Genomic DNA, 23,036 nt, shown 5'->3' with positions numbered 1-23,036 from the left:
ATTTGAAAAAAAAAAATAAGGAGGTTCATTAAGTATTTTATGAGGATGGTGAAATAGTGTTTTGTCCTAAACCCTGTGGAACAGATAGACCTCTGTATTCAGAAAGTTGTGCAATGTTTGTTGTCCGGGTCAATGACCAATCACAGAGTGGTACTAGGGTCAAAACTTGTACCGAGCAGAGATCCACTCAACGGTTTGTTTTTATGCGTCACAATTAAGCTTTGTCCATTGATTTGATCTGTTTACAATATACTTTGCTGCATCTCACAGTTATGAAATGATTGCGCTGACAAAACGACAAAAATTTAAAACATTAAGCAAACATTATTTATTTTAAACGGTGGCGCGAATGAATCATTATTAAGTTTAAGTAGCACAGCTGCCTTAATTTGCACAGATTAGCTTGCAAAAAACAACCATTAAAATATTTTGTTTAAAATAAGTTTCAGTGCATTATAATGTTTAACAATATTATTACTAAAAATCTTTAATATTAACTCTGTTTAGATTCCACTGCATTAAAAAAAAATTAATTTCAGAAACAATTTAGTCTGACAGTGTCTTAAACCGTACCTTAAAAGGTGATGTTTTCCACTCTTGGAGAGTTACTATGTCCTACTTTCGAGCAAGTTGTAATTAACATGGTGAGAACAGTTGTGCATTTATTTAACAATGAATTCTGCCTTTATGAAACATCCAAAAAAGCAAACATTTGTTATAAAGGAAGCAGTCAAGTCCTCTTTCTTGCTCTGGACCAGTCCCAGTTTTCCAGCGGAGCGCCATCAATATAAATCCTCAGTATTATCTCATATCTGCTGCATCGGTCGTAAGTCTTTTGACACCTGAAATATACCGGAATGAATTAACAAATAAATTGCACTTATACACAAAACTTTCCCACAACTATTAAATCTAAAGGAAAGTGTGTTCAGTCACAACAGAAAGATATAATAAAATAATTACGGGATGAATAATTATAATTGCCTAGAACTTTTAAGTCCCCGAATAAGGATAATGGTTGTTGTTTTAGGTCTAGTCTCACCTCAAACTCCGTCCCAGTGCATGCTTTAATGTCATCTGGTGTCAGTCCTTCCCAAATCTCAACGAGAGTTAAACCCTTGTTCTTATCGACATCAAACACCGCCTAGAACAAGTGACAACAAACATCAAGCTGTCCTTGAAAGGGTGCAAGATGTTATGTTTCTCTGCAGTAAATTATACTGACCTTTTCGGTGATTATACGGTCAACACACTGTTTTCCAGTCAGGGGAAGTGTGCACTTCTCTAAGATTTTATGTTTCCCACCCTTAAAATTTTAAAAATGTTAGATTTTACAAAGAGTGATGTGAAATGGTAAAACATCACCACTGTAAGTGACAAGATTATTGTACCTTGGCAGAATGTTCCATAGTGACAACTACTTTTGTGGCATCACTAGACACCAGGTCCATTGCACCGCCCATGCCCTTCACCATTTTACCCTGAGAAACACACGAAACATGTAAAACAAAGACATACTGCATGTCTGTCCGTGATAATACAATAAAATGGAGAATAAAACTCATACTGGAATCATCCAGTTGGCCAGATCTCCATACTTAGAAACTTGCATTGCTCCAAGCATGGTCAGGTCAATGTGACCCCTTAAAAAAAGATAATAAAAGGTGAAGAACTTGAAGTGAAAGAAAAATTAGGGGGGAACAACATAAAAAACTGTTACATAAAATGTAGACCACAATCTGCCCGTTTCTCAATTCTCACACTAAAAATGTACATTTCTTGTGCAGCTGGATCTATCTTAATTTAATCATTAATGTCTGAAGTATTTCGATACTCACCCTCTAATCATGGCAAAGGATTCATCGCTGGAGAAATAGGCAGCTCCTGGATAAACTGTTACCGTCTCCTTACCTGAACGCGCACACACAAAAGGCCAAGATCTCAGTTGTAAAGAAGGATTTTAGAATGATTGAGTATCGTTTAATACTATGTTGTGTGCAGTGAATAAATTATATGTATAATGTGCTCAGCAAGTATACTTTGCATTCTGTGGTATAGTTTGAGTTCTGTACACCTTTCATGTTGCAATGTTGGTGAAGCTCACACTGAAGATCTTAACTCACTGCTACACTTGTGTATGTGGAGTAGTAACAATGTAATTAACAGAATATAAAATATCAAGTAGAGCGATAAAGATATCTGCACCAGCATTGATTAAATCAGGATCCACTTCACTCTCTGTTGGATAGGGACCTTAAAAAAATGTAATAAAACAGGAAATTGGAAATTGAAAAGGGAAAATTCATTAGCCGGAAAATGACATACTCAGGTTATTTAATAACATAAACTCACCAGTCCTAAAATTCCATTCTCGCTCTGCAAGTGGACGATGATTTCAGGGCTTATGTAATTGCTGGCCAGCATAGGGATACCGATGCCAAGGTTTGCTGGGAAGGTTGTCAAGGTGGGAACGGGATTGTTAGAAACTGATTGTTAATATCTATCACGATTGTGGTAACATCTTTGGTCGGGCTACTGAAGGATACCATACATCCCGTCCTCAAACTCCAGTGCGGCTCGCCGGATGATTCTCTCTCGGGTAATGTCCGAGTCCTGTTTGACTTTAGGTTTCTCTTCCTTGCTAGACTGAACCAGCCTTTTCTATAAACAAAAGCAGTCCCAAACATGACCCACGCAGTTATGAAGTGAAATGTGCACAAAATAAACAATATGTTGAGAATAAAGAAATAAATGTGAAGATCAGACAGGTTCAAGTGTCTTTCTCACCTCAATTCGTTTTTCATAGCTGGCTCCTTGAACTACCCTGTCTACATATATGGAAGGGATGTGAATGTCCTCAGGACTAAAACTTCCAATATCAACAATCTCCTCAACCTGTGCAAGTAAGTCAGTTTTGAAAAAAAATATGATTTTGTGGGACCTCAAACATGACGACAGAAAACGTCAAAGCCACACAAGCCCATCACAAACTGAAAGGTCACAAACCTCCACTATTGTAAGTTTGGCTGCTTTACACATAGGCTGGTTGAAATTACGAGTTGTTTTCCTGTTTTTTTTTAAAAAAAAAAAGATTATGGTCAGCAATTAAATAAATAATGACATGAACATCATTGATGGCTATACAGATAAAGCCTGACACCTAGTGGATAATCTGGGCTAAGTAGGATCTTGATTGTGTTAAAAGTAAGATATTGAAAAATAAAAATTATTTATAAAGGCAAATGGTATTTAATGCATGATTTTCTTTACCTGAAAATAAGATTCCCTGCTTTGTCACATTTCCAGGCCTTTATCAAAGCAAAGTCGCCCCTGATGGCCTTTTCCATGACATAATGTCTGCCATTAAACTCTCGTACCTGGACCAAGCAGTCAAAAGACAAGAATCTAGATATACATATGTAATATTTTTCTGAGGGTGACAGCGTTATGCCTCAATATACCTCTCTGCGTTCGCTTGCGATAGCAATGCTGCCATCTTTGTTGTATTTTATCGGTGATCCACCCTCCTGGATAAGAGTGCCAAATCCGGTGGGAGTAAAAAATGCTGGGATGCCTGCACCGCCAGCCCTTATCCTCTCTGCTAGTGTGCCCTGGAATAGGATTCGAATCAATCAAACTGTATTTTTTGCAACCTGTCTGGTGGTAGCACCTTTAGCTGTAGCTTAGCATAGATCATTGAATCTGATTAGACCGTTAGCATCACACTCAAAGTTACAGCTAAAACGGCTACTGTCAGAACCAGAGATGATCTGAATGGATTCAAAAACGCTAAAACACAACTGTTTAACTCTAGAGTGCTTGGAAAATGAGCCTATTTTCCAAAAAAGTGTCATGTTCCTTTAAAGTCAAGCAGAAGAAAAACATAAGAGATCTACCTGAGGAGTAAGCTCTAATTCCAGCTCGCCTGATAGATATTGTCTCTCAAACTCAGCGTTTTCCCCAACATATGAAGATATCATGCGTTTTATCTGTTTGGTTTTCAGAAGCATTCCCAGGCCAAAGTTATCAACCCTGTTATCAGACGCAATCATGCAGTTAGTTAGTCACACGAGAAATCACATTCAAGCCTCGATTCTTGAGGGCCCCTTCCCCTTTTCCCCTCTTTCCTGCCCCTTGACCCCATCAGACGATTTCCCAGTATTTTGGTGTGTTTAAGAGTACATGACAGGAACCCTTTGTAAACATCCCAGTGAGTTTGTCCACATCAGGGAATTCTCTGGAAACACTGTGTCCCTTCACTCACTTTACTGACATGTTAATTAGAGATCTCTCTCACCCAGCATTGTTGCTCACGGCTGTGATTTCTTTTACTCCTGTTTTCAACAGGCCGCTGATTAAATTCTCCGGGATCCCACACAAACCAAAGCCTGAGACAGAAAGGGCGGAAATTGAGCACACACAGGGATACCACTTGGGGACACATTATGTTCTACAGCGAAGGATATTAGTGCAGGAAATGCCACTTATAACTTTTCAGATAGGACTACATCCGAGCTGTGCAGAACTATATGTATAGAGGCCACATTCAGTGGGCACATGTTTTGATATGGCAAAAGTTCCTCCTTATACCTCCGACAAGAAGCATGGAGCCATTAGGAATGTCTCTGACGGCCTCTGAGGGGTCCGAATAAAAACACGCACTCCTTGACCGGGAGGTTGAGAAATGAGAGCAGTTGAATTCCTGTGGAGTAATATGACAGGGAGAGCATGGCATACTTTTAGACACAATTAAAGTGAAAATGCTTGTTCCCAGCAAACCCAGAACAGTCTCAAAACTGTACAAGGTTCCAGAATATTACATTCTTGTTAGGTTTCTTTTTTTAATTTTTTTTATTGACTTTTCTTATAACCCCAAAAACAACTGAACATATTATACATACTATACAAGCATCCACCTTTCCATAATTACCAGTTCAATTTACAGTTTACACTTGTAAAAGGAAAATAAAATAAAATAAATAAATAGATAAAAAATATATAAAATAATAATAATAAAAAAAAAAAAAAATAAAATACATAATAATAATAATAATAATAATAATAATAATAATAATAATAATAATAATAATAATAATAATAATAAATTAAAAAATAAATAAATTAAAAGGAAAGAAAAATAATAATAAAAGACATACATAAAAATAATAAAATAAAATAAATTAGTCACAGACAGTATTTACAATGCCCAAATCAGTACATATTACATTCTTTTTAATTGTATTTCATATTTGCAAAATTCTAAAATGGAATGTTTCCTTAACTTTCATGCAATACATTTTTCTAACATATATATTATTTTAAAAAATGTTATATAATACAACATGTTTATTTCATTTTCTTAACAGTTTTAAAAAGAATTGCAGAAAATCGATGTGTATTGTGATTTTAATTATGCAAAATAAAACGTGCGGAATGCCAAGCTTTGTGCGTCACAAACAACCTGACGGTGCAATGTGCACATGTGGACTGATATTCTGTGCAAACAGCATTGCTATTCAAACAATGAATCAATACAGCAAAATTTGTTCATTTTTAAAGCGTTTTTAACATCGATAAATGAAAATCTGTTCCTTTGTATATGGAAAGTGTATAACTTTACAAAGCTATTTGTTTGAATGATTGATTTGTATCAGTTATGTATGATAACTGATTAGGGAAAGAAATCTTTAGAAACAAAGGCTATTCAAGGATTGTCATTTTTATTTTAGTCCATTAAAGTGTTACGTTACATACTCATACACATCAAAGAATTTCAAATGATTTGTCGGAGACCTAAAATAATGCAATTACATTAACAATGTTTTACCTAATGGATCCTAAAATGTAACTGTTACTTACCTTACCATGATGATAAATACACCCATGCTGTGTTAAAGATAATAGTCTGCCTCTGAGAAGAGCATCTGACCTAGATAAAAATCTCTGAAAAGACATTTTTAAGAACAACCTAAATTTTTTACAGGAAAGTAATCACTGTCTACCACAGAACCTGGATCAATCCTGCTCCGTTTTAAAATAGGGCAAAGGGCGGGTTTTCAGGGGGTTCAGGAGCAGTTTGAAGAGTACTTTTGCACTATGTCATTATAGATCAGTGCAACCCCCCTCACCCCCCTCCATATCGGCTTCCATACATCATTAGAAGCTAAATAAATTATGCAAAATCATAAACCACTGCTTATGTGAATTCAGTTGCTGTATTTCGGATGTGGATTACTTTAAAAAGTCCACACTCAAACTGATAAAGAGTAAAAATACGTACTACAGATATTGTTATTGATGGCACAAAAATAACAGTACATTCAGAAGGAAGGTTCTCCAAGTTTGGCTCAGTGGACAGAACTGAAACAGGTTTATATGATAAAAAAAAAAATAACTGCATGTATACAAATGAAGATGGATATTTTTTTTGCAAAGGTGGAGATATTGCTAATTATTTAGATATGTAATTAAAGCTTGGTATACTAATGTATAATGCAATATTGATGTAACTTGCTCTTATTTGATGCACAAATGTTTCCTCTGCAAATACAAAATGTATTTTTAGCCTCCCTCAGTTGTAAGGGGTTTGAATTTCGAGTATGGGGATGTTCTGTAAAAATATAAAAATCATAAGTAAAACGAATGAATGGACAACTCTCTCAACCCACAGTGTCCACGAGGTCAGTAAGTACCCAGCGTGTTATAAGAGCACACTTAATTTTTACATGCCATCAAGAACTATGAAAGACCAGGGTTATAGGTCATTCTCTTTTGACAGGTGTGACAGCTGTTGAGAAATTTCCAGACTAGAATGGACACTGGACACCAAAGATACACGGTTGAGTTAATGGCCTAAGATGTGCTGAGGTTTATGAGTTCAAGAGTGGATCTTGAGATCTTCCTCTAAATGTATACAATTACTAATAATTATAATAAGTGAGGTGTATAATACCTTCTAAACGTGTTTTTGGCTGAATACATTAACATGAATGTAGGCCGTGACTCACACACATTCATGTTCATGTATTTAGTCCGTTTACAAACATAACATTTTAGGTAGTTTCCTATTCCTTTTATGGCTTATTTGGTATTTTAATGTTAAAACACTGCTAACAAACCAGTGCCAACTCTAATAAAACATCTCTGAATTCCCAGTAGACAAAATGACTGTAGTTAAAAAGTGTATTACTAATAGAAAAACATCAGCAAGGATCTGAGAGAAAGCCTAACTTTTAAATTCTCCACTTTGCCCCACAAACTTCAGCTACACGTTTCTTGTCTCAACGGCAATTCTGTACCGCGAGACCCCTCAAACACGTGCTCCGCTCCAGTCACGTGTACTCAGCTCTGCATTGTTTATTATATATATGTAAGCGCCTATATATGGCGCGCAAAGCACCGTAAACCACAGCCATTAGGAACGAAAATGATCCGATGGCTCTTTGAAAACCTAATTACGCACAGCTCTAGATTCTGAAAATGACTTCAAACATCCGCAGCTTTAGCGGGGAGAAGAACTTAATCTCAGCGCTAACCGCAAAGCCCGAGCGCTATGTTCCGCTACATCCTAACAATTTAAGCCCAGCGCTCGGGCTAACAGCGGCGCGCGGACATAAATAACACGCGTGCTATTTTTCCTAAAGGCTAGTTGTGGGAAAACACTGTGACGCTTGTTAGGGCGGAGTCCCGCGTAGGCTACATGTATTTTTTTTTCGTATGCGATACTCTACATGCAGTAAACCGATTAAGAGCGTCTCGCTGTATAAGGTTTAATTATAAGCTCCCTACGCAGGGTGCTTCAAGGAAAAGTGGCGCCTTTCTTCGAATGTGCCCTGGACAGAGGAGAGAGAGAAAAAAAACTAGTGCGGATGCTGGAGGCAGTCAGATATCCAGCGGGTGAACTGAGGTCCTGTCACAACCACGTTTTAGACAAATCGGTAGAAGAGGAAAGAGGCGATGCCTTTTATGATTTCTTAAACGTTGACAGAGTGTATTTAGGCAAGGAGTGCTAGTACCATACGAAGACGTCGAGCTTCCCCGAGGAATACCTTCATAAAAGTTAAGGATCTGCGACTCTGAACTCTTGAAAAGGTAAAGTAACGAGACAAACGTGGGATTTATTCTGTTATCTTCTCGACTTTAAGCAGCGGTTGCTGTTCGGGAAAATTAACATTGTATGTTACTGACTTTTCGTGTAAACTTTTTAATTTCCATAATGCATGCTTTTTAAGGCATGCACCGTGTTTCCGTTAGGAATAAGACTTATTTGTTTATTGTCGATGTTTATGCGTGCATTCGTGTCACAGCATGAAAGGTTTTCGTGTCATGTTGTGGCCAGATGTGGCGATTATTCTAATACGCTGTATTCAGCATGTTTTAGGAGTAACTAAATATCAGCATGCATGACCTCTTCGGCATCTTCGTGATACTGATTTTTAGTTCTATGGTTTTTGTCTTATCGAGAATTGCTGATTTCATGCATTCTGCTCGTTAATTATTATTATTATTTTTTTTACATTTCTTATCTGGGAAAATTGTTTCAAAAGAAACCGAGCTTTCAGAGTCACCGAGCAACTAGTGATCGGTCGTTCTTGAACGATTCGTTTATTTTGAACGAATCTTTGTGTGATTCGGTAAGAACGAGTCGTCTCTGGCAGTGATTCGTTCAGTCGCGCATGCGCAACATACTATAGGACCTGAGTCTTCGGGTTTGAGTGGTTGTTTATCACGTGTCAGCTGTAAAAAAAGATGGACGACACGCTTCCTTCCACTATAGGAAATTGAAGCCAAGTCATATCACTATGGCTGTGGCCATCTTAAGTAAATTATGCTTTTCTTCGATCCAAAGTGTGCGCAGTAGAGATTAGTTTGGATTGTTGTCATGGCATCAAACTCCCGCAGACCCAAAGAGCCATATTTTGGTCAATTGTATTGGAAGTGTAATTATTTTTCTCATTTGAACTCAAGTTCCATTGGTTTACGCGGAGAGGACGGGTTTTATGACCTGTACCGCAGCCAGCCACCAGGGGGCGATCAAAGAGCCAGCAGCTTCACTTTTCCAGGACGTGCGAGACGCACCCGGCTTTAATCAATGAAGTATGACCCGGAAAGAGAATTAATTAGTTGAGAGAATTAATTAATTATCTCTCAAGTCTTCGGGTTCGAGTCGTTCGAGCACAAAGTTCCACTGCCTTTGGTACAAGCTTTAGCTCCATCACGGAAAACAATTCACTCACCCCAAGAACACTGACAGAAATCTTGAAAAAAAAGCAACAATGTTTCTACTTTAAAAGCCTGCTACTTGCTGGAGGCACAATTAGCCAACATGAAGTTATTTGCGTGAATAAAATACAGTATGTTAACTTGTTCCTCGCTCTAGTCTAACAATGCCACGGTGAACACAAATGGAGAAAAGCCCCAGTGGACAGAATGTTTAGTGTCACTACACGTTTATTTGACATGTACTACTGAAATACTGCTACGCAGCTACTTTATTTACTCAACCGCAGTGTCAGCGGTTCATTGATTTGTTTTCTTCTTTCATAGGGAGTCCCTTGTGGTATTGTGTTGTATAGTTGAACTGTCACGTTAAATAATAGCGGTTAACAGACTCAGACCGTCTCAGACTCCTTTTAGGAAGCTCCATATCAAACACACAGCATTTCTGTTATCAACTTCCTAATTATGTGCTTTGACATTGCAGAACAGGCTGTACCTATTTTATCAAGGACCAAGCCCTTCACCCTCTGTGAGAGTTTGTTATCTCTGTACTGCTGCACTGGGTGTGAAGGCCATTTAAATCTAATATAGAAGGGCTGTGATCCGCATGCAGCTGAAGTGCAGCGTCAATAGATGGATTTCTAAGAAGATGTTTCCTGAGAAGATGTTTTCCAGAAGCAGATTGGAGCAAAGCCATGTGTCAGTGAGGATATATTTCACAACCACTGGCTAGAGCCTTTGGCATAAAATGGATGTCAGAGAACCGTGTTTACTGTGATTTCGTAATCCTGTCAGTGTCATGGACCGACTGGTTTCAATAAAAGACATGCTTGATTTGCCTTGTTTATTCGGATAGAAAGGGAGTGGCCTAAAAGCGATTGAACTGAATTAGAGTACGACTATTAGCTGTTGGTTGCTTCTATTTTTTCGCTATGTTGTTTGTGAACTGATTTCTTAATGGACCTTATTTTGGTTTTCACAGGGACTTTATCATGGAGACCACACTTCTCATCTGTATCTTGTTGACCTGTGCTGTGGCAACACAAAGCGTGCCACCTACAACACAAGGTTCGCAGCTTATTTAAATATATAAACACAATCATGTTTTGTAACCCAACATGACTTGAGAGCTTAGAAACGTCTGCCAAAGGTCTTCCAAAGACACGTCTGCTATATAATTGCCACTCTATTTGCCACTTTCGGTGACCTTTTTTTTCTTTTTCTTCCTTTTCTTTGTTTCATCAAACAACAAGAAAACAGGATGTTTTGTTCAGGAACCCACCCTCTCCTATTAGTTGGGGAGCTATTGTGAAACACTAAGGTAGCTCCTTGGCTTTTTGCAAATATCAAGAGAGAACACAAGAAATAAAATAAAACCATATGTAAAAAAAGATCTTTAATAACATAACTCCAAATGCAGAGTACTCTATCTATCTATATATATATGATCTTCCTATAAAAAAATAAAGCAGATGCAGTAAGTGTGTGTGTGTGGGTGTGTGTGTGTTGGGGGTGCATGTTGCTATATGAAATGAATGGTTAGCTACGTGACATTACACCGCAGATACTATTTGAGATATACATTGGTTTCTATGGGAACACAGAAATGACTGCTCTGATTCATCCCTATCCTTTATCAGGCAGATCATTAATAAAATAAATAAATAAAAATGCACATAAATTAAGCTACATGGCCAATTTATCGCACAGAAAAATTCAGTTTGCAATGCCATTCGTCATTTCAAATGTTATACATTTGTAAAACTCACAAACATGAGACTACTGTTTGCAAATGAAGCAGGTAATTTGATTCTTTCAAATTGAATCCTTTCAAAGAGCTTGCAGGCAGTAATGCTGCACTGCCACTCGAATGCTTCTACATGTGAAAAATGCCAGCACACATTTCCAGGAAAACACAGCTGACAGTTATAGCCCAGCTGGGATTTATGTTACATCCTGTTAGTCCAAAACTGGTTTAAACTGAAGGACATTCCCTAAATCTTTTACTCCTTTTCAGAACATTAATATAGCTGTAAAACATCGTTCTCAGCTGTGCTTAAATAACATGATAAGAAAACAAAACAATTTCAGCCTTATTCCTTATCAATTATGGATTGTTTGTAAAACATGAAGCAGTAGAATATAAAATGAGATGACGCATTCATATGTCTTTTGAAATATTTCTCTTGCTGTAAATGCAGCAGATGCATTGACACATTATTACAGTCCTAAATTACATTCCTGGTATTTTACTGTGGTCCATTAGACTTCTTGGAAGCATGCCTTAAAGCAAGTATATTCAATACCAGAAAGGGTTTAAGTATTTCCTTCACCTCTTTTGCAGGTCAGACTTCAGCTATGCCTCACCTGACTGGCTGCTTTTCGCGAGAGCTGATCACTTTCCATTGTCAGTGGGAGACTGGATCCCTCCAGAAGCACACAGATCTCGAAAATCCGAGACTTTTCTACGTGTTAGAAAAGTAATTAGTTACACATAACACCATAGAATAAAATGAATTAGTGATACATAAAAAATGCATGATCGTAAGTACTGTCAACACAATTCTTTTGCACCTGCAAGTAAAGGACATCTACTTAACGACCACTTATTTCTCACATGTCTGCAGGGATTCTAAGAATTGGATGGAATGTCCAAGCTACAGTTCTATAAGGAAAAATGAATGCTACTTTGATTCCAGTAACACCATTATATGGTTCCCTTATGTGGTCCAGCTGCGTTCACACTCTCTTGACATTGTTTATGATGAAATGTCCTTCAACGTGGAGGACATTGGTAAGCCATGTTGAAACACAAACTCAGACTCTGCTTTTTTTTTTGGCATGCTTTCAAGTACAAAATCCTGTGTGTGTGTGTGTGTGTGTATATATATATATATATATATATATATATATATATATATATTATTATTATTTTTTTTTTTATGTATATTGCTAAATATTTAAATACCTTTTTACATTTAAATTTTCCTATATAAACACACACACACACATGCATACATAGCGCTGTATAGAATGATGCTCTCTTAAATACTAAGCATTCCCACATGCTTTCAGATAAATAAATCACTTTTTCCATTGCGTTAATGTGCAGGCTTTAAGCATATATTCATTGGTGTTTATTATTTTTTCAGTGTTTCCAGACCCGCCTGAAAGACTGAACTGGACTCTTTTGAGCATGGGCTCGACTGGCTTAATCTGTGATGTGGTTGTGAGCTGGGATCCACCCCCATCTGCTGCAGAAAATGTTAAGACGGGATGGATTCTGCTGGTATACGAGACACAGTACAGAGAAAAGGGTTCAGACCAGTGGAGCTCAGTAAGTCTCACGCAACATTGTGCAATCAGCACCAGCAGATTTCTAATAAGCTCCTAATGAGAAACAGACTTGTAGTCAAATGTTCCTTTGAAGCTGTATTAAAAGTGATTTCTAAGAACACTTATGAGTCATTACATTTGATTCCACCATGGTGAAGATTATGACCTGGATTTTGAAGCCATAATTAGACAATGTTTGGAGCTCATTATCTTCAAGGTTGGAGTGTTATTATGTTCTTCATCCTTGTTTGTCTCTCTACAGCTGGATAGTGGCAAAGACACACAGGCGTACATCTACGCTTTGCATAGCAACACTGAATACGAAGTCAGAGTCAGGTCAAAAATGAGAGGCTACAACTTTGGTGTCTTCAGTGACTCCATCTTTATACTCATTCCAAACAAAGGTCTGATTCAAGATCTGCCTGTCTGTAGATTTTTTTAGGAAGTTAATACAATTTTTTTAATGATGTCCTGTTTCAATTTCAGAATCAAGAATTCCTGTAACAGCTCTTTTGGTCTTTGCTGCCGTTGGCACTGTGATTATTTTAATGCTGGTTGTAGTCTCACGTCAACAAAAGTAAGTACCTGCTCTGTTATATAACAGAGTAAAGGAAGCATTGTGTATGAATACCATGATTTCTTGACTTAGTTTCCTGTTTCCTTTTCCTCTCTACCTTTAAATGTGCTGTATGTAAGTTTTTGATTCTATTAAAGTATAAAAATGCCATGTTTGCAGATATTTAACATGCTTGTTTATCTGAAAAACAATGGTACTTTCATTTATTCTCCTTTGAAAATGTGCCTTCCGCCCACTGCCAATTCTCCCAATTCTATTTCGGCACTCTCTGGGTTTCCGAAAAACACAGCGCATTTTATTTGTCATGGAAGCTGGCAAACAAAATGGGGTCAGTTCCTGTTGGTGTTGTCAATCTGGCAACCTGCATGTGTGTCAAATCTGAGGAGGAGGGGCAGGGTGAAAAAAAACACCCTCCAATATTTTAAACTTGGGCTGCAATACCTAGTTTAACCACTGGGTTAACCCTACATACAGCATCTTTAATGTTCTACTTCTTTGCAGTGCTGTCAAATGATTAAAGGGTTACTCCACAGGTGTACTTCGGAACACAATTTAGGCTTGTGACTGTCCCATTGACTGCCAAGTAAATAACACTGTCAAGGCCCAGAAAATATAAAAGACATAATCAGAACAGTCCATCAGTGGTTCAACCATAATGTCATGAAGCTACATGGAAAAAAAAGAAAAATGATGACTTTTTCATCAGTTGGGCACCGTAGCTCCAGCAGGACGCAAGGATGCAGGACGCATACATTTTCTGCGTGTATTTACACTTTGATTTTAGTGAAAACAGCTCATCTGTGTGTCACAGCTGACACAAAAAAGCGTATGCTATTAGTTTCCAGCAGATACTTTTCAAAACATGGTGATTAGAAGGAGATACGGAGGAGATGAATTGTTGAATGAAATCCTTATTTTTGTTATCTTTCCGTACAAAAAGTATTCTTGTCACTTCTTAATGTTACAGTTGGATCTTGGATCTTGGCAATGTTATTTACTTGTCAGTCAGTAGGACAGTCACAAGTTTCCTGGTTTTCATCCAAAATATCTTATATACATATAATATTGTGTTCCAAAGACGAACAAAACTTTACTCTTTAAAGTTAGGTCACGAGTTACTCTTTAATCGTGAATATTCACATCCAAAACAAAAGCCAAACATCAAACATAAAGTATATATTTGGAAAATCATTATACCCCTAATATATAAAGAACTTATCTTCACTGTGGCCTGTTTTAGGTTAATGGTGATTTTCCTGCCGCCAGTCCCTGGACCAAAAATCAAGGGAATTGACCCTGTGCTTTTACAGGTAATTGAATTCACATTCATTTTTGTAGAATTTTGAGGGTATTTTCTACTAATTAAAGCTTTTATATTTGGGTCGTTTCTTTACAGAAAGGGCAGCTGACTGAATTCACGTCAATATTAGGCACCCACCCTGGCTTGCGGCCAGAACTGTACAGCAACGATCCATGGGTAGAGTTTATAGAAGTGGACATCGACGAGCCGCACGAGAGCCAGGAGGAGCTCCTTATTGCCGATTCTCCAGTCTCTGACTCTCCTCAAATGTCCAGTAGTTTCAGGGATGATGACTCGGGCCGGGCTAGCTGCTGCGATCCAGATTTATCAGATCACGATCAAACGGATCTACATCACGCTTCAACCAGCAGCCACGATGGTTTCCATCCATTGTCATGTGCACAGTCTGGGCCACAGCAAACAGCAGCCTTCTCTCCGCAAGATGCCACTTGGTCACACGGTTTTTACTCCCAAGTCAGTGACGTCACTCATCATGGTGAAGTTTTACTTTCTCCTGAAGAGCAAGAAACGATGGCTCTGAAGGATAAAAACCACAATAAAGGAAAAGAAATCCAACAGTTGGTGGTGATCCCTGATGAAAGGGGCTACACCTCTGAGTTTGTTGCCAACACAATCAGCGCCCACCATAATAAACCAAACCCATCGACAGATCAATTACAGAGTCAAGAACAACACGGTGCTTTCAGAGACCTTCAAAACCTGAGCACTGAGACAGTTACGTCTCTTCAGTCCGCTGCATTCCCTATCCTTGCAAAGCCTACCAGTCCAGAATATACCATGGTAGATGCCGTGGACTGGAAAAACAGTCTCCTCCTGAAACCAAATACACCAGCAGCCCCACAGAAAGCAGCAGTAAAGACTTTGCCCACTCCTGAAGGGTACTTGACTCCTGACCTACTCGACAATATTACGCCTTAACTAAAAGTGGAGTACGCTTGCTCTTTGTGAGGTATCTGACTTGGTTAGCCAACACCAAACAAGATATGTGATCCATGAGAAAGGAATTTTGAAACGAAGCCAGTTCTCAAACGTTCTCCAGTGAAATGGATGTCATGAAACAAATATATTAGCAAGCTAATGAATGGCTGTATTAGGCTTGGAGTCTTTCCTGCATTCTCCTAATTTGGCTGGGTTAACAGCTTCAGAGGTTAGTTTTAGCAGATATGGAGCAGAAGTATATTAACCGGCTGTTTACTGTCATAAAAAGATAACAACTGATATTTATGCTCTCATATAACAGCTGCATTGCTATATGACCGCTCCATATTTTGTGAGCGTGCATTGTTTTCAGTACTAACTTTTAAGTGTCTTCGTAAACTGTAAAGTGAACTTTAGAACTTCAGTGTTAAAAAATAGTACACATTTAAATCCAAAGGAGTTTATGTGAGCTGTTACTTGTCTAAAGTGCCAAAAGACTGCACAGGGTTTTGTGCCTCCATGTTGTAAATATGGTCAATTTTTTTTCATGACAAGCTTTGCTATGTTTTAGGCTTGGTTCAGTATTGTTTATAAGTGCATGGTAAATGTTTTAAGCTATAATGTGTACAGAACATACGAGGTAAATAAAAGGCAGCAATGAACTCTGAAATACTGGTTTTGCACTCTGTCACCTACCGCTCCCGTTACAATGCCTCTAGGGATCACGTGACTGATATTTAGAATTCGTAGAAATTAACTAAGGATTTACCAAATTACTAGTTTCCCATGCGCTCCTTTCCAGTAGCTGTTGATCTTGAAAAAGCGTACCTTAAACATATGTTGAGAAAGTTGTTTGACACACATTGTTTATTATACTTGGTTTAAAAGCGAGAAAGCGTCAGGTATTTATAAATTGTTACCTAGTTAGACTGGTCAAGATGAAAAAGCTCACTGCCGTCGACTTGACTAAACTTGTCAAAGATTTTATCCAACTGGAGCGTGTAAGGCTTATAAATGTGTATTTAAGATATTAAAATAAGCCTCGCGAAGAGTTAGGCGTTATACATGCCCAGTGAGTTTGCTAATGTTCTGAGGTAAACTTTTTTTTTTGCATGATTAAGACAATCACGGAGATGAAAGGGGAAAATAATACTCTTGAAATACAGCTGGACGAGACTAACAGACTTCTAAAAATCGCACAGAACAAGGAGAAACAGTTAATTGAAGGTAATACAATTACGAGGTTAAAACAAACAAGGTTGCCACAAAAATGGGTCAGGCTAATGTCGGCTGCCATCTAGCGGTGTAATCGCAATGTTAACGGTTTAAAATTAGCATTTTTGTAATCCCATACTTGAATTGGTTATTTAAAATTCTATACTATGTATTGAAATTAGAAAGTAGAAAGTAAAAAAAGTTAGTTTTGTTTGTTGCAGTGTAGTTTCAACGTGAGTTTATTTTCTTCACAGAGAGAGATGGACTTTTGGAAACTGTCAAAAGTCTACAACAAACCTTACATCAACAGTGCGACCTCAGAGGTAGACACGTTATTGTTCGCTTAATATAATTTAATTCCCCGAACAAACAGAATAGGCTATTCACAGATAATCGTAACTCTACCTAGTTGAAAATGAAAGGCTAAAAAAGGCAGCTGTTCAGATGAAGAAAGAAAACGAAGCTCAATCAAAGGTGGGATTGAGGTGTATTCAAATACATTGCTGATAGCATAAACAAAACATGAGACGTTTTGAGTGCCTTGTGCTCAACTCTGCCCCTGTGTGGTTGTAGGAAAGCGATGCTCGTCTTCAGAGGATGGCAGCTGAAACGAAAGCCCTACAAGATCAACACCAGAGGGAGTTAGAAGACTGTGATAAAGAAACCAAAAGGCAACGTGAGGGAAAATCACAACACTTTTTACCTGCCTTATGCAGGAATGCATTTTTTATATACCCTTTTAAAACATTTTGCAGTATTACACATTCCAAAAGAAAACGTTGTCTTTTCATTTTCAAAGTGGACGCTAAAGATACTGACCTGAAAGTGGCTCATGAGAGAAACGAATGTGCTTTGGAGGAGTTAAGGAGGCAGATGAGAGAGAAGGAAAAAGAAATGCAAAGCCAAATCATTAAACTTCAAATGGAGGTAGAATTTAATTCGGTAACCTAGTTGTTTTCTAAATAAATGCAACTTTTATAACTTTTATGGCACTAGATGTTAGGTAAACACTATTCATATTTTTTTATTTGTGTATATATGTTTTACGGCGAAAAAAAATTTATTTTGCAGTTTGGTGCTAAGCTTGCAAGGGCCCAGAGCATATCCACAAAGACTCAGCTGCAGACACCAGCATCTGCTCCTCATCCACAGAATATCTTTAAAAGGGTGAGACATACAGCAGCATTCATTCATCGTGGCATAGTGGAAAGCAAGGTTTCTGCTCTCACCTTTAATTCTTTCTCTATATTGAATCATTCTGTTTGTGTCTCCAGAAGCTCCAGTTCATTCAGGAGGAGAAAAACAAAGAGATTGAGGCTCTGCGTCAGAGGGTGAGAGAGCTGGAACAACAGAGCCTTCATGGATTCATGGACTCTCGCCTGAAGAGGAGAAAAAACTGAGACTCGTTTTGACCTGATACGTGAGGGTTTTTATCCAATTGCTCGACAGCTGTATTTATTTTAAAACACATTTCCCTCAGAACATGTTCTAAATATTTTTCAGTTATAGTCTTAATTCCAGTGTATGTGTTTGTTGCCTTTCCACTGTAATAAATGAACATTTATGAACATACAGCTGTGAAGGCTGCTATATGAGAGGTTATTTAAAACAGAAGATTAAGGCAGGTGACGTGGACTCTCAGGAGATTACAGCACAAATACTCCTGCATTGGTTAGGGACATCTGTAAACACAGCCGCCATTTTCCAGATAAAGCTTCTAATCTCATCAATAGAGACGGCCTTCTTCGGGAACACACACATGCTCGCAATGCACTCTCATGACATCAAATGCTAGGAAAACGCTGGTTCATTCAGAGAATCAGAGTATCGAAATTAATTACTGTTAAAGTACAGTTTAAATCACTTAGCAGCAGTTACAAAAATGTATTTAAAATAATTTATAATTTATTCCATGTAGACCTTATTGCATGCAACATTATCAGTGTATATATATATATATATATATATATATATATATATATATATATATATATATATATATATATATATATATATATAATTAAGTAAAATTATTAGTGCTGTCAGTGATTAATTGTGAAAAAATTGCATCCAAAATTAAAGTTTTTGTTTACATAATATATGTGTTTGTACTCTGAATAATTATATATGAATACACACACATGTTTATGTTTAAGTAAACTACTTAAGTAATCTTACTTTTAAATATTAAGTATTATTATATATAACAAATAAATTCTATGAACGTAAATATATACTTGGTCTTTTTTATATATTCTGTATGTGTGTATTTATATGTACATAAAAAATATACACAGTGCACACAGGTAAACAAAAACATTTATTTTATATGCGACTAATCTTGATCGTTTGACAGCACTAGTTTAAACGACAGTTTTTTAGTCTAGTATTCATTTATTTATTTATCAGCTTGATTTCAATTAACAAACATGTTTTTCATAGTTCTAGGTGACGATGCTATCCGCCATGTTGTATAAGAGAATATAAACAGATGTTATACACCAAAGAAAACATCAGCCGACACATTTCCTTGACGTCACGAGTGGCACGCATGCTCTTCCAGAATGAGATTGTAATGTAAAGCTTCATCGTTCACATTGAAATGCTGACAGACTAGCAGTAATCATATCAGCCAAACCCCTCTATGTGTCAAGAAGGTCCTGCAGTAATCTCATCAGTAAAGCTGTTACATAACGTCTGATCCTGCGCTGTATAGTCAGAGGTCAGCCTCATTAAGATCACTGACGATCTCGCCTCTAAGGTCTTCTGACCTCCCGTATGGCTGTATCCCACCAGATCAAACATGACAATTTCACAAGCGCTTCAAAAGAATCAGCGGTGTGCATGTTCGCTGGTTATTCACCCTCCTTTGGTTGCGGTTCCTGGCTTTTGTTCATCACAGGCATCGTCTAGGACAGCGGGGAGGATTAAGGTAACTCTAAATAAAGCCGGCAGATTAGGAAACATGATACTAGCATGTTCTCTTTCACTCTGACAGAGTCACGGACGGAGAGAGCCGAAGACTTCCCTGGAGACAGGAAGGCTATCCGGGAGAAACCACATCGATGCTTTTTATTCATGAAGTTTCAGAACAGGAGAGCTCACACGAATGACGGTCATATATAAGAACCTAATGTAACTCTCTTTTGAATCGTAAAAAGAAGGTGAATATCATCGTCTTTGCGAACAGTAAAATTTAAAAATATGAACATGCGGAGATATTCGTTGACTTCAAATCCTATAAAAAAGAAAAGCAGCCATGCGCTGGTCTACTGCAAGAGCACAGTGGTAAGATCATTTCATTTACATATGCTAATGTTATGCATAGATTTACATTAAAAATTCAATTGATGTGCTTGTGAACTTATTATGATTAATAAGTGTACGTAAAACTTATACCTTTAATAACGTGATAAGGGATGCAATTATATGTTGACGCCATGCATCTAATAAGGTTCATTCTGATTGTTAAAGGATTTATGCCATAGACTTCTAAAGAAAGCTGATGCTGCCGACAGAATTAAAAGAATTACGTGAACTCAATAATAGATATTTCCACTGTTACCGCATATGCTGTATATTCATTTCTATGCATGCGAGTATTGTGAGGTGTAAATATTATTCATCTGTTTTGCAGCCTTGAGCAGCTGCGAAATGCCTGCGAGGGCAAGTCAAGTGTTAGCGCAGGTGCATCGGCACAACATCTACACTCTGACAGACAGCTCAGAATGTGGGTCAGAGACGGAAGAGGATGCAGACCCTTCCAAGCGCCTGACGCCCCTGCAGAAGTTAACGCTGGAAATGTGCAGCGACGAAGATACCATAAAAGAGCTGACGGTGGGCAGAAGGGTGGGATTCTATAAAGTCCGCGGTCAGATCGGCTGTGGGAACTTTTCGAAAGTCAAACTGGCCATCCATGCCCTCACCAAAGGTAGGAGAGATTTACCATAATCTTAACTGGTTTTGGCTTTTGGAGTCTAGGTCAGAATTAAAAGAGCAACAGGATTAATGTGTAATTACCTCATCCTGGTTCTATTCCACATGCATGTCCCGCAGACAAGGTTGCCATTAAGATCATGGATAAGATGAGGCTCGATCTGCAGACTCAGCGCATGCTGTCCAGAGAGATCTCCAACATGGAGAGCTTGTATCACCCGAACCTATTGCAGCTCTATGAGGTGCTGGAGACGCCAAGCCGGTTGTACTTGGTTTTGGAGTTTGCTGGAGGAGGAGACCTCCACACCAGAATCAGCTCGGGAGGAAAAATCTCGGACCAAGAGAGCAAGATTGTATTTGCCCAAATCCTGTCTGCGGTCAAATACATGGTTAGACCTACTATATCAACAATATGTCACTTTAAAAAATATAGGTTATAGAAAACACACTAATAGTAAGCCATAGTAAGTACATTTCTGCATTAAAAGTTTGCCCTTCTCGCTAAAGAGCATATTATTATTTATTATTGTATTTAATATGAAGTAATTTTATATTTTTAATTAATAATTCCTAGCATTTTGTAGGAACTCTCTCTCTCTCTCTCTCTCTCTCTCTCTCTATATATATATATATATATATATATATATATATATATATATAATATATAAAAATAGTAGTTGACAGATAGCAGGAATGTGTGTCACATTTTTGCTTTGACGCACACACACACACACACTCACACACACACACACACACACACACACACACACACACATATATATATATATATATATATATATATATATATATATATATATATATATATATAAAATGTGGTATAAAAGCTTTTCCAAACCATACACTCTCAGAAATAAAGGTACAAAAGCTGTCAATGGGGTGTTACCTTTTCAAAAGGTATACTTTTGTACCTATTAGGTCCAAAGATGTATACTTTAAGTACTAATATGTACCTTTAACGTACCAAAACAGACCCTTTAGGTACAAACATGTACTTTTTGTACCAACCTAGTGATAGCTTTTGCACCTTTATTTGTGAGAGTGTATAAAACCAACAAAAACAACACACAAAAAAAGAATTACACTTAGATTTTAAACTGTTTTCTTTCTTTTTTTTTTACATTTTTGTATGCGTATGTCATTGACCCAAATAATTTTAATTACTGGATGACAATGTTTAATTGATGACATTTTCCTCAGTTTATATATCTGTGTTCATTTCAGCACGAGAACAACATCATCCATCGAGATCTGAAGGCTGAAAATGTACTTTACACAACCAACTCCTGCATAAAAGTGGCTGATTTTGGCTTCAGCACGAGGGTCAACAATCGCAACCAAGCTCTAGACACGTTTTGCGGTTCTCCTCCTTATGCAGCTCCAGAACTCTTCAAAGACGAGTCTTACATCGGGCCACCAGTGGATGTGTGGGCAATGGGCGTCCTGCTTTTTTTCATGGTCACTGGCACGCTGCCTTTCCGCGCTGACACTGTGGCCAAGTTGCGCCAAAGCGTGCTGGAGGGTGCCTATGCCCTGCCAACCTGGGTATCGGCTCCATGTCAGCGGCTGATCAGAGGGATCTTGAAGCCAGAACCTTTGGAGCGATGCGCACTGGACCAGATGCTGGGCTGCGAGTGGCTTCTGCCGGTGGAACTCTTCCGGCCTATTCCTCCTTTATACCAGCTCAACCCTGTCCATCTAATAGATGCAAGCCCAGCGGAGTTAGACGGAGAACAGGAAGAGGTAAAAGGTATCCTGGAGAAACTGGGAGTCACTCAGGAACATATTCTCAATAACCAAGGAAAACGCATGCGCAGTCCTATAACAGGGGTTTACCGCATACTACTGCACAGAGTTAAAAGAAACAATGGAGCCGAGTCTGCACCTACAATCAGCGGAGTCGTCAAAGATCCTAAAAGAGACAGCCTCCGTGCCTATAGGAACCTACGGCACTCCTCCAAACTTTGTGTGCTTTCCTAAAGGCATAGTTAGTCCCTTTCATTCAGTCTTTTTGTCCAATGAAAGTCAATAGGGCCCAAAACAATACCAGACCCTATCGACTTTCTTTGTATATGTTCAGAATGACACTGCAACATTTTCAAAATATCTTCTTTTTGTGTCGCAAGGTACTTAAGACTGCGAGAGGTTAAATAAATTCACTTTCGGGCAAACATACTATTGGAGTTAGTAGCCCAAATCACTGTGACACTATATACTAATTCTTAAACGGCACTTTTAACATAGAAATTTGACTTGATTGTCAGTGGCTTAACCCGCACGCGATGTTAATGTAGCCAGCCAGCTTTTTCATTTGTATTTTTTTATTGTAAATAAAAATGTATAACATCTGCTGTTGCCGCTTTCCCCTAATCTTGTGCAAACTTTCGCTAAACAGCCCTCCGTGTTCAGCTTACGGGCTCTCCGTGCTTTCACTGAAGCCCTCTCTAGACGCTGAAAGCCGCGGCAATCCGTGCAGAAGCCACGGGCGGTTTGTAA

The 23,036-nt window shown here is 38.1% G+C and overlaps 4 protein-coding genes across 4 annotated transcripts; 3 read left to right on the top strand and 1 right to left on the bottom strand.

The window, feature by feature from the left end:
• Positions 1 to 573: 573 nt before the first annotated feature.
• Positions 574 to 6,057, bottom strand: LOC122326643 (succinyl-CoA:3-ketoacid coenzyme A transferase 1, mitochondrial-like). The gene is made up of 17 exons (XM_043221710.1): positions 5,860 to 6,057; positions 4,591 to 4,702; positions 4,298 to 4,388; positions 3,897 to 4,032; positions 3,462 to 3,611; positions 3,271 to 3,377; positions 3,007 to 3,067; positions 2,788 to 2,895; positions 2,547 to 2,661; positions 2,353 to 2,447; positions 2,206 to 2,254; positions 1,839 to 1,911; positions 1,568 to 1,643; positions 1,392 to 1,481; positions 1,226 to 1,306; positions 1,043 to 1,144; positions 574 to 842 (listed from the first exon to the last, which is right to left on the bottom strand). The coding sequence occupies exons 1-17, from the start codon at positions 5,953 to 5,955 to the stop codon at positions 807 to 809; spliced, it is 1,578 nt and encodes a 525-aa protein (XP_043077645.1). The 5' UTR covers positions 5,956 to 6,057; the 3' UTR covers positions 574 to 806.
• A 1,444-nt stretch (positions 6,058 to 7,501) lies between these two features.
• ghrb (growth hormone receptor b) lies at positions 7,502 to 16,041 on the top strand. Its single transcript, XM_043221709.1, has 9 exons — positions 7,502 to 8,091; positions 10,202 to 10,287; positions 11,564 to 11,699; positions 11,847 to 12,013; positions 12,372 to 12,556; positions 12,818 to 12,959; positions 13,042 to 13,132; positions 14,373 to 14,442; positions 14,529 to 16,041. The coding sequence occupies exons 2-9, from the start codon at positions 10,212 to 10,214 to the stop codon at positions 15,369 to 15,371; spliced, it is 1,710 nt and encodes a 569-aa protein (XP_043077644.1). The 5' UTR covers positions 7,502 to 8,091; positions 10,202 to 10,211; the 3' UTR covers positions 15,372 to 16,041.
• Positions 16,042 to 16,188: 147 nt separating this feature from the next.
• LOC122326645 (coiled-coil domain-containing protein 152-like) lies at positions 16,189 to 19,105 on the top strand. The gene is made up of 8 exons (XM_043221713.1): positions 16,189 to 16,598; positions 16,841 to 16,909; positions 16,996 to 17,060; positions 17,160 to 17,262; positions 17,386 to 17,513; positions 17,658 to 17,753; positions 17,861 to 18,006; positions 19,029 to 19,105. Exons 1-7 carry the CDS (start codon positions 16,484 to 16,486, stop codon positions 17,984 to 17,986), a joined length of 702 nt encoding a protein of 233 aa, XP_043077648.1. The 5' UTR covers positions 16,189 to 16,483; the 3' UTR covers positions 17,987 to 18,006; positions 19,029 to 19,105.
• nim1kb (NIM1 serine/threonine protein kinase) lies at positions 18,650 to 22,888 on the top strand. Its single transcript, XM_043221711.1, has 5 exons — positions 18,650 to 19,518; positions 19,585 to 19,874; positions 20,224 to 20,517; positions 20,643 to 20,911; positions 21,765 to 22,888. Exons 3-5 carry the CDS (start codon positions 20,241 to 20,243, stop codon positions 22,518 to 22,520), a joined length of 1,302 nt encoding a protein of 433 aa, XP_043077646.1. The 5' UTR covers positions 18,650 to 19,518; positions 19,585 to 19,874; positions 20,224 to 20,240; the 3' UTR covers positions 22,521 to 22,888.
• Positions 22,889 to 23,036: the final 148 nt, after the last annotated feature.

This window comes from Puntigrus tetrazona, chromosome 21 (genome assembly GCF_018831695.1).
Source record: "Puntigrus tetrazona isolate hp1 chromosome 21, ASM1883169v1, whole genome shotgun sequence".
NCBI lineage: Eukaryota > Metazoa > Chordata > Actinopteri > Cypriniformes > Cyprinidae > Puntigrus > Puntigrus tetrazona.
The sequence above is the reverse complement of the archived record's forward strand: the minus strand, read 5'-3'. Positions and strand labels throughout refer to the sequence as shown.